A 10,539-nucleotide genomic window follows, 5' to 3' on the forward strand; every position below is an offset into this window, starting at 1 on the left:
CAGTTGGTAAAAAAAAAAAATCTCTGGGGTGCCTCTGAGGTTGGTGTTTTCCAATTACAGCTCACGGGAATCCCACGATCTCTCTGACAGTAATTTATGATTGTTTCTACTTAGAGAGCATCACTTGGCTCCAGCGAAACAGATGCTCAGGGGAGCCAGAAATCATCCCCGCCTCATCAGCATTTTCAATATATAATGTTCCCGACTAATTCCCCTTGCTCCTTGGTATCTTTCTCTTGCTCCCCTAGTGTGCAAAAAAAAAAAAAAGTATTTAAAAAAAAAAAAGTATTAAAAAAAAAAGAAAAGAAAAAAAATGGTTTTGGTTGTGAATGCCGGTTCTCCGCAGGGTTTCCAGCTCGGTCCCTATGGTTGGTATGCTGAGGTCTTTATTTCAGTGGGAGCTTGGATCACAACAGCCCATTCCTTTGGGGACTACCTCCTAATTCCGTTTTGGGTGTTAATGCAATTAGGTTTCATTTGAACAACCACTCCGTTCTCCGTACAGATACGGCCTGAAATGTGTATACAAACACACGCGGGTGCAGGTGCATGTGCTTTGAGGCAGGGTTACAACCCAGCCCCTCCGGAAAGCAGCAACCCCCCCTTCCAACCTGCCTTCCCCTCCCACGCCGAAACGCTCATGGCCTCAGCAGTGCCTTGCGACCATCGAGTTTTCTCCCATCCTGTTATCAGAGATGCTTTTGCATGGGAGAGGAGTCGGCAGCGTACGTCTCTCAGCACCTCTCCAGCATTATTATACCCCAAAGCACAGCTCTAGGCGCCGACTCCAGTAACCATCATTTTGGAGCAGTGCTGGCAGCGGCTGCTGAAGCCAACCAGCCTTGCAGTTCACTGGAGAAAGCGTCATGGACAATGGCAATCATGAAGATTCAATCCCTTCCTTGGATTTCCATATGCCAAGCTACTTCGTTAAGATATGGAAAGCAAAGGAAGAGCATCTACTCCAATATTGTGCCCCCACGGAAAGTGTCCAGCACCAGCAGATAAGCAGGAACGAAGCTTCTCCCTATTGCTTCATTCATTTCATTCCCAATTTTTATTTTTTTAAGCTTCTCTAAGTTTGCAACACACTGTAAATGCAAGGAAAGGAAGCACACGCGGCTGAGGCAAAGAGCGCAACCCTTCTGACTGTAAACAGGATTTTGCTTTTTCGCCTCTTCCCCCCCAAGGGTGGGAAAGCTTGACCTCTTTATTCCACCTCTGCAATGTATTAATCAGGCACCAAAATAAGGAATCTATGAAAAAATATTTGGTGCAAATTAGGTAACAGCAACATGTCCACCACAAGATGAGTAGGGCATCAAACACAACATTTCTTAAGCTAACATGCTCCAGCTGCCATCCATAGAAATAGCTAAAGGACCCCTAACATGTTTCTACGTATTCGAGAGGTATATATACAATCCTCATGAAATGCAGGATTGACAGGCCAGACTACCACAACTAGTTCCTTCATGTTCAACACTAAATCTTCTGCAGCACGGGGTCTCTGAGCTCCGGGAATGCCAGCTCCCTTTCACCGGGCCCGTATCCTGCGTATGTGCAATATCTCCTACTGCTAGATATTGTACCGCCACCTCCACCTCCTCCTCCTCCTCACTAACGTGCCTGCAGACTTTTCCTCTCAATCAAATGGCTCAGAAGGCAAAAATTTTGCTGCAAGGATTTATGGCCATATGACCTGGTAAGGAAAATGGTGTGTCCAGCCAGTCCTTTCAGCTGTCCGAGCCAAGCTGTGTTTCAATGTCCACCCTGCAGATCGGGCACTTCTTGCTGTTGGCCAGCCACTGGTCCACGCACACTTGGTGGAAGAGATGCATACAGGGCAACCGCCTGCAGAGAGAGAAATACCACCCCGTTAGTATGAAGGAGGTCCAGGGGACCAAGAATAGCCAGAAAGCAGCAGCTGGGGCTGCTTCCAACATGGGGAAGCACCGATGTAGTGACACCAGTGCTGCCTAGGTCCTACACCCTCCCCCAGCCACGCCAGCTCACATAGAGCAGTAGGTCAGAGATGGTGTCCTTCTTGGCTAAAAGCCTTTTAGAAAACCCACGCCCTCCTGAATTAAGTTGTTCCAGTTATTAATTACCCTGGCTGCTGCTTTTTAACCGTTCAGGAGTATTAGGTTATACTCCAAAGCCTCTTGGTTCTTCATCATTGTGACTTGTTAGCAGTCGGGTGGGTCCCCAACGCTCCCATGTGGGTGTCTGGTGTGCCCCAGGGAATGTGGTTGCTTTTCACCCACATCACCTTTGTCATCTCTTTGCTCACCCTCGTGAGCCAGAGGGACCCTGAACCACAAGGACCCACGGCAAGAGGATCAGAGTTTTTCTTGATGGTTTAAGGCAATTAAAGGGTGAGGAGCAGGACCAGGTAGTGCAGCTGCACTGCCCACCTGCAGCTCCTTCAGCCATGGTAGCTCAGCCCCTTGCAGTTGCTTGTCCCCATCCTCTGTCACAAGCAGAGATTTGACCCAGCCAAGAGCCTGGGGACGTCTGTGAGGGATAACCAGGGCTTTGTTGTTGGCTCAGGATGGCTCCCTGTGACCATGTAGGCAGAGTAATCTCACTTATTCTACAATGAAGCAGCTCTGTCCTGGCCACAAGCCAAACACCCCTGGACTTCACACCCACACTCCCTTTTATCGTACTTTGGTCATCTATCAAGCTCAGATGTTGACGTTCCCGAGCTCCAGATGGCTGTCTGAGACCTGGGACCCATCCTTCTCTGACACTTGCCACCTGGCCCATTGGCGCAGCCTTGAAGCAGGTGATCCAAACCCAGGAGATACTATAAAAACTTGGCCTTCCTGCTGCTGCAGAGCTCTTCCTACCTACAGCCCATACCAATATCCATCTAAATGGCATTTGGTTTCCCAGACCCTGCAACAGCCCAAGTGAGTTATCAGGACGAGAGCAGGGACAACCCCCCCAGCGCATGGCGACATTAATCCAAATAAACACAACTCAGATGGCATCGAGGGGCAGAGGAGCAGATGGAAGGATCATACCTGACGTCTTCTCCATCTTCAAGCATGGACAGACAGATTGTGCATTTCTCGTCAGTGTCTGACTCCTCTCCATCCTCTTGCTCAGCTTTGCCCTCCTGCGGTCTTCTCTGCAGCAAGGTTGAAGACATAATTTGGTTAGGACTTGACTTTCTAATGCTCTCCCAAGCCTGGGTAGTTGCAGGAAGGCAAATAACAAGAGTTTTGTCTATCAGCCAGATCCTCCAGCTTGGGGAAGCCAGCCCAGCGAAAACAGCCAGTGAGGGGAGGATGCCACCAACATGCTGCTGGTCGGCACGTCTCCTCCTGGGACCACTGGCAGTGGGGCTGGTGCTAGTGCCCCAAGGAGCAGCATGTCCTCTGCTGCCCCAACACAGCCCCCCCCCCCCCCCCCCACCCCCCCCGCCAGTGGGGATGGCCCCACGGTCTCCTTTGCTGGAGGCTTCTCCTGGAGAGCCCAAAGCATGTGGGGCCACCACTGCCAGGAAGGGTAATCACTGTGCCCCATGCCAGCTTGGCCACTGGCCCAGCCCAACAATGCACCATGGGGCAGTGCTTAACCTGTCAGCTCTCCCCTTTTCTCTTCCCCCCACACATCTGTTCCTATTAATATCATTTTTCTGGATCCACTGGAGATGCAGGAGTTGACTCACTTCCAACTCGGGCAATGCAATGTCCCTTCTTGTTACTGCCCAGCCGGGAATGACCAACATGTGAAATTACTACGCAAACAAGCACTTTTCCCATTTTCTATTTAGCATGGCCAAAAAACATGGCACCCATTTCCTTATGGGCAGGAGATCAGCTCCAACAGAGGAGACACCTCTTGCAAAACGAGGGGAGGACAAGCTCCCCCATGCCATGGAGCCAGCGCCCTCACGGCGGGGCGTGCGGGCAGCGCCGCTTGCATGCAAAATGGGGTGGGTTTGCATGCACAAAGCCCCCTTGGTGTGAGCACTTTCTTACCAGGTGCGGACAGGGGGGAAATTGCACCCGCTGGGTGGGAGAAGGTTGAGACCCTTTTGAAAATTTGGCCCGCAGCTTCCTAGCCTAGAAGTGAGAAACAGCCAGCTGAGCTACACCACCGCTTCTGCCCAGGAGCCCCACAAGATATTAAAGCACCAATTCTGGATTTTACATTCCTCCCCTATTTTGGGGAACATTGATGGCACCAGTTTGCCAACCCTGAGGATTGCGACCCACCGAAGTCATTCCTTCTGTCCGCTCCGTGCCCACAACCCTTGGCCAACAGAGAGGGGCTGGCAGTCGTGCCGCGGTTTTGGGGCACTCACCTTCTTGTACTTGTGGGGGAAGGTGAACCTCTCGATCGTGTTCTGGACGGCGCCCCGGCTCACGCTGCCCAGCCTGTCCTCCAGCTGCAGCAGCTCCTGCGGCGCAGGAACAGCAGCAAAGCACCATCAGCATTGCTCCCGGGGCACGAGGTCCCATCACCCCACTCCACCTGCTGGGGACCAAGGCTCCCTCCTGCCCTTTCCTTGGTGGAAATGTCCATCAAACCCAAATCAGTCATGCTTTGATGATGAATCTGAGCCCTGGCTCTTGGGCTAGTAACTAAGGGCTCAAGGCAGAGAGCTTGATATCCAATATTTCAGAAATTAGGGTGGAATTTGAGCTCCGTTTGACAGGCTGGGAAACAAAACCCCATAGAACTGAAGCACTTTGTTCACAGACATGAAGTGAGCCAGAGTCAACCCCAGCCAGACCCAGGCACCCTGGAGTAAACCATCTTTTACCAAACCCACTCAACCCCTTCGTCCCCCAGTAATTACTAAAATTGCCGCAAGACTCAATGCAACTGCCATGCCACAAAACAGTCTCACAAGTTTATGCCAGAGCTTGCATAGATTCCCAGCACTTAAAAATTTAATAATAATTCCAGTCCCCAAGGTACGTACTTCATAGCTCTCCCGCACAGCGGACGTGTGCCTGCTTGGGTTCAGTCCCTGAAGAGCAAGTAACTGAAGCTGAGGATAAGGGTAATTTCTGATTTCGTGAACAACCTGCGAGAAGTGAGGGAGAAAAATAAAGCCACCTGTACTTGCACACAGAAATCCCTTGTGTACCCTGATTTAACTCTAGTGCTTTAAAAATTCAAAATGAAAGAGCAGACTGACACCTTCCCCAATGGAAGCCTTTTAATAAACAAAAAATGAGGTTTTATTAAATAGATCTCCTATAAATGATAACTAAGAACATGCGTTTCTTCTCAATAAACTCTCTGTTATAATAATTCCTATTGCATCTAAAACATTGCTGTTCCAAACTCTCAACGTGGATTAGCTTAAAAAGAGATTTTATTTTATTTAGTTTTAAATGAGTGGATTTCTCTTCATGCAAGCTTTGATTTTTTAAGCCTCACTGTAGTTCACAGGTGTCAGGGTCCGACTATGGGCACGAGGAAAAAACACCCTCGTGGGATTTCTGAGGATGCTTTAAGGATTAGCAGTGCTTGGCATGGCTTAGCTCCAAATAAAGCACCCTGCTAGGAGAAGGGCCAGCAAATGACCCCAGTCAGCCCATCTTCTTGTCAAACCCCATCTCCACCTGTGGAAGAGGTCATGCAAAAGCTTTACAGATGGCATCGAGGCTGATGTAGAGAGCAAGGATGTGATGAGGGATGGTCCTCTGGGCTGAGCCCAGGGAAGGAAGTCACCTACTGCCAATCCTTCTGCATACAAAAAGTCCTGGGAGCCCACAATTTGTTCCAGTATTAATAATATTATTAGTAATAACTGCTGAGTCTCTCACATCCTGCCCAGGATTTGCAGACCATCTTCTGAGCGTGGTGCTGCATGCGATGGACCGAATCTTTCCAGAGCAGCTGAGCTTTTCTTTCCTTTCTCTAATCCAGAGTGCAATGATGCAACATTATCCTTTCAGACTCTCCCTCCCACGGCCAGAGATAAGTGGGATTCACAGAAGACAGGTGATAGAAAGATAGCAGCCTTTATTTTGACTGCCTTCTGGCAGACAATGCATAAAACATTTCTCAGTAAAAGCGTTTCACTTACCATTTGCGTCGAGGATGTGCTTCTGGGGAAATGGTGCATCCGAGGTGTAGCTAAGTAGTGCTGATAGGGCTGAGGGACTGGGCGGACCTGGAACTGGGCGTGAGTCAGTCCCGCATCGACACTGAGGTCCCTGTGGGCACGAGGATGAAGATACGGCTTTCACTGCAGGGTTTTATTGAGTGGCTTACAGCAAGTCAGGTCATGCTCACAGGGCAACCTCCACTGGTGGGCTCGGGGCTGCTGGGGGTTCCTCAGCCCGGGGTGATACTACTGCTTGGAAGGGAGTTTCCTCCAATTTGGGCAATCGCCCACCGGGCCAGCACGAAGCAGTGAGGGGTTGCTTTTATGCCAGTTAGCGTTTGTGTTAGCCAGGGTCAAGAGCTGCACAGACGCAGCCTGCTAATTTCAGAGCAAGAGCATTTTGGTGGCTCCGATCAATACCCAGGCTCAGTAACTCAACCCGGCCAGACTAGGTCCTCCCTGTGCTGCCATCACTGCAAACAATTACATTTTGCCTTGAATATTTTGCAGGAATACAGCTAATTAGTCAGGGGACACACTGATGAACCATTCTGGGTAGCTGTTAGGAGCCAGCTAGGCACCATCCGGGGGCTTTTTGATGTGCCTGCACTCTCCTTGGAGGTCTCCCCACCCAGGCCATGGTAGGACTCGGGGAGACAAGGGAGACTGCACCTCACGTGAACCCAGTCTCAGGGAACTCCAGAACTGCTGTTTGTGCAGAAAATGTAAAGGTTTTAAGAAATTTCTGGATGAGACTGCTGTAGGAAAGCGTGTTGCACAACCAGCGGGCCAACGCCAATGAAGCAGGACATCCCCGATGGTCCCACTTGCCCGCACGCGGCCTGGCCTGGGCAAGCAGAGCTGGAGCTCAGCTTGGTGAGTCTGGGCACTTTCTTCCTCCAGAAAAATAACTCAGCTCAATCCCAGGACCTGGCACGACCAAGATCCCAGCAAACGCCGCAGCTCTGCCCAATCCAGCACGCAGAGACAAACTGCAACCCCATCCCCACGCCGTGTGGAGGGGACGGGAGGAGACCTAAGGCAGCATCTCCATCTATAATCCAATTAGCTGATCCCTCGTCTCTCCAGCCAAAGAGTGCCTCAGCATACAAGTGCTCTGAACCTCATTCACTTTATCATAATTACAAAAGCCGGCGCTCTAATAACCATTGTCTTCACGTTTGCCAAAGCTAAGCTAATATGAGCACAGGGGTGGCTTCCCGTTTCATCCTCGCACTTCTCTTCCCCTCCACAGAGGACAGTGGCAGCGAGCGCCACGGCTTGTTAGGAGCAACCCAGACGTGTCCTCCAGCAGCTGTGTAACTGTGTTCATCCAACAGCAGATAACGGACATGAGGGGACAGTAAATGCAGAAATCCTTTACCCAGAACAGCCTGTGTACCAGGCAGCAGCTCCAGTGCTTCAGTACTCCCCAATAAGTCTCCCTGCAGCAAGCTGAAGCAAAAAGAAGGACTATATTTGCTGGCCCTGTGCTAGCCACGTCCTAGACAGACAAAATTGGCAGAGGATAAAACACAGCAAGCAACTGGCAGGAGCACAGCCAGGGTGAGAATCCTCAGGACTGAGCATTTCCAGTTCCTGTGTCACAATTTTGGAGATTTATCGAATTGCTGAAGACTGTTCCCAGGTGGATGGAAGGCTTAACTGGAAATCAGGGGGCTTTGGGTCCATTCCCAGCACTGTCACTGGCCTGATATATGACCTTGACCGCTTCCTCTCTGCCTTCCCATCTTCCCTGTCTACAAAATAGATGCGATAATCCACAGAGTGCTTTGAGATCAAGGACTGAAGAGATCTCTCAAAGATGAACGGCTGTTATTAACTTGCTCAAGTAATTGCAATAACAGCACTGCTGAACTGTTTGTGCACCAGTGCATCTAGATAGTTAAAATCAGATATTGAGGCTCCTGAAGTGATGCTGTGGGCCTACAGAAGGGCCCAAAGCAGAATACTTCATGGCACAGTGTTTTCTCAGGGTTTGCAGGTGAATAAGCAGAGCACATTAGCAGAAGGAAACCAAAACCAACCATCACCTTCTACATGGTGTGTGCTACATGGACAACTGTACAGCATCTTGATGCTCAGGTGCGAGGTTCAAGAGCTATGATGCCTATGGTACGCGGGCTGCCAACAACCAAAAAGTGAAAGACAAGGACCCAGATAACAGGTTGGATGGTCGTCACTAAACGCAGATGCAGGAGATGATTTAAGGAACCAAATGGGCGTTTATTTCTTCTTCACCAGAAGATTTTAATCGAGGCTGGGCTGTCTGAGATGACTGATCACCTTCAGATCTTCCTTCCATCCCCATTTTCCGCGACAGTGCCTAACACCTACCGCCTCCGAGCGAGCGCTGCTGCTGCTCATGCAGTGGTAGCACATTAGAGGAAAGTTTTTATATCTGTCACTGGGCAAAATGGTACATGTGCCCCAAGGGGAAGTGAGTCACCCAAATATATGTACACAGTATATGATTTCTGTCATCGCCACTCCTTAGGTTTTATAAGGCTATGGAGCAACACAGGGGGGAAAAGGAGGGAGGAGGAGGGGAACATAAAGCGATGCTTTATCAGATCCTTCTAATGCTTATAATTAAACATTCTGCGCTGAAAGAGAGGCAGAAAGAATGGTTCTATCCAGATGGTACATGAACCGCTTTGCAAACTGCTCTGAACAATGTCATCCCGGCCAGATTCAGCTCACGGTGGTGCCAGTAATGGGAACACCTGAGAAGAAAATGGCAGAAGGATCTGGCCATATTTTAGTTTGTATATTATTACCCTGGAGGGGAAAAAAAACCCAACCCTGTGTTAAAAGGACTCTCCATTTGCAGAGCAAAGTGCTCAGATGTTAGGAAATGCCATAATTAAGATTTCCTGTGACATTTTCTTTCGGTCCCCTTGTGCATATACATTGCGATTGTCTCTAATTACATGTTCACATGCTATTTTTTCCATTCAGTGCACAGAATGGACTTTGCTCAGCTAACAAACAGCTACTCAGAAGTATGTTTTGATTTTCTTGTTCTTCCAAGTAGGGCCCCCATACCTTATTAGCTGTGCAAGAGCTCAAAACCTGCTCTGAAAACGAAACGATCAGTTCCCTGCTTGGCTTTTCCAGGGTATCGAACACGACAGTGGGAGAACGACTAACTGCTATTAATTCATTCACACCACCCTGTGGGGAAGGGCAGCACCGTGCTCCCTAATTTAGACCACAGAAAAATTTGTGGCCACTGTTTTTTGAGTGCCTGGTGGACAGCAGAAGATCTAGTTCAGGCAGAGACGTTGGTCTACAGGAAAAAGACCCTGGCTGTGCCCTGCAGCGGGAAAAGCCCCTGGAGGAAGATTAATGCTTGGCTGCACTCTGCATCCATGGATGGAGAGTTGTGGGCAATATCGATGCCTCAGTATTATCATATACATGCATAAAGGCTTTAGCATGCACTCGTGGCCCTCCTGGAGATGAGTTTTCCCATTGCACACTCCCCACGTTGTATCTGTTGAGCTGCACCATTAGCTTTCATGAAAGTGTTGATCCGTGATGACATTCAGCAACCCCTGCAGCCTCCCCAGGACTTTTTAAAGACCTCATTCAACACACAAGTGAAACGTGGAAGACTTACCAGTCCGTGCCTTCAGCTAAATACCTGGGCTGGGGCCCCATGGGTTGTGGAGTTTGCAGTTGGTGGCTGAAGTCAAAGCTGGGGTGTAGCCGGTGAGGCTGAACGGACATGCGCTCTTGAGCCCGCCTGCGGGGAGGAGGAGACCAGCAGGCGAGTTAGCCATGCAGGGGGCACTGGTATGTACAGCTCCGGCTCCGAGCCCGTGTCAATAAACCAGGGGAAAACCCAAACAGTTGGGCTTGTGAAAATATGTCCCAGAGAAAAGAGTCCAAGCAGGTGTTAAGGATAATGGAAAAAGGAACCCAGAGCTATGTCATTTGCTCATGGTCACCACAGACATAACTCAGGCCTCCGCTCTCACCCCCTGTAGCATCCACATACACTTAGTTTACAAGAGATGCTATTTCGTGGCAACACGGAGAGAAAAAGAGGAAACCAAACAATTTCTTCCCTGGAAGTTTTGTACCATTTGCACTGTTTTCTTTTTCTCCACTGTCAGCCCCATAAACAACACAAGACAAAACGTGTCCCTGGTTCAGCCGTTATCCATCATCATAAAGAAGCTGCAGGTTGTCTTGTCTCCCTGTGCAGTCCATAAACTCCTGGGGAACCTCATTCATAACAGGATTACTCAGGAGTAACTGAAAGCAGAATTTACTCTCGTTGGCCTTTGCCAACATTTCTCTGGATGATGGACAGGCCAGGCTGGGATCCAGCTCCTCTGCCCCAGCTCTGCTGCCTTTACAAGCAGGGAAAGGAAAGTAGTAGAAAATACAGCAAGGTTTTTCTAGGGATTTGAGTCTCTTCTTGT

The 10,539-nt window shown here is 49.5% G+C and overlaps 1 protein-coding gene across 1 annotated transcript in view; it reads right to left on the reverse strand.

Moving 5' to 3' along the window:
- Positions 1 to 1,160: 1,160 nt before the first annotated feature.
- The window catches only part of RNF165 (ring finger protein 165), a 17,544-nt gene continuing 8,165 nt past the window's right edge, over positions 1,161 to 10,539 (reverse strand). Inside the window, exons 3-8 of the mRNA XM_009322979.1 lie at positions 9,729 to 9,854; positions 6,062 to 6,191; positions 4,946 to 5,050; positions 4,322 to 4,417; positions 3,033 to 3,139; positions 1,161 to 1,854 (exon numbers count right to left, since the gene is read on the reverse strand). Coding sequence (XP_009321254.1) covers positions 1,737 to 1,854; positions 3,033 to 3,139; positions 4,322 to 4,417; positions 4,946 to 5,050; positions 6,062 to 6,191; positions 9,729 to 9,854 — 682 coding nt within the window. The 3' untranslated portion in view covers positions 1,161 to 1,736. The remainder of the gene's footprint in view (positions 1,855 to 3,032; positions 3,140 to 4,321; positions 4,418 to 4,945; positions 5,051 to 6,061; positions 6,192 to 9,728; positions 9,855 to 10,539) is intronic.

Source organism: Pygoscelis adeliae, unplaced genomic scaffold (assembly GCF_000699105.1).
Source record: "Pygoscelis adeliae isolate BGI_AS28 unplaced genomic scaffold, ASM69910v1 Scaffold182, whole genome shotgun sequence".
NCBI classification, from domain to species: domain Eukaryota; kingdom Metazoa; phylum Chordata; class Aves; order Sphenisciformes; family Spheniscidae; genus Pygoscelis; species Pygoscelis adeliae.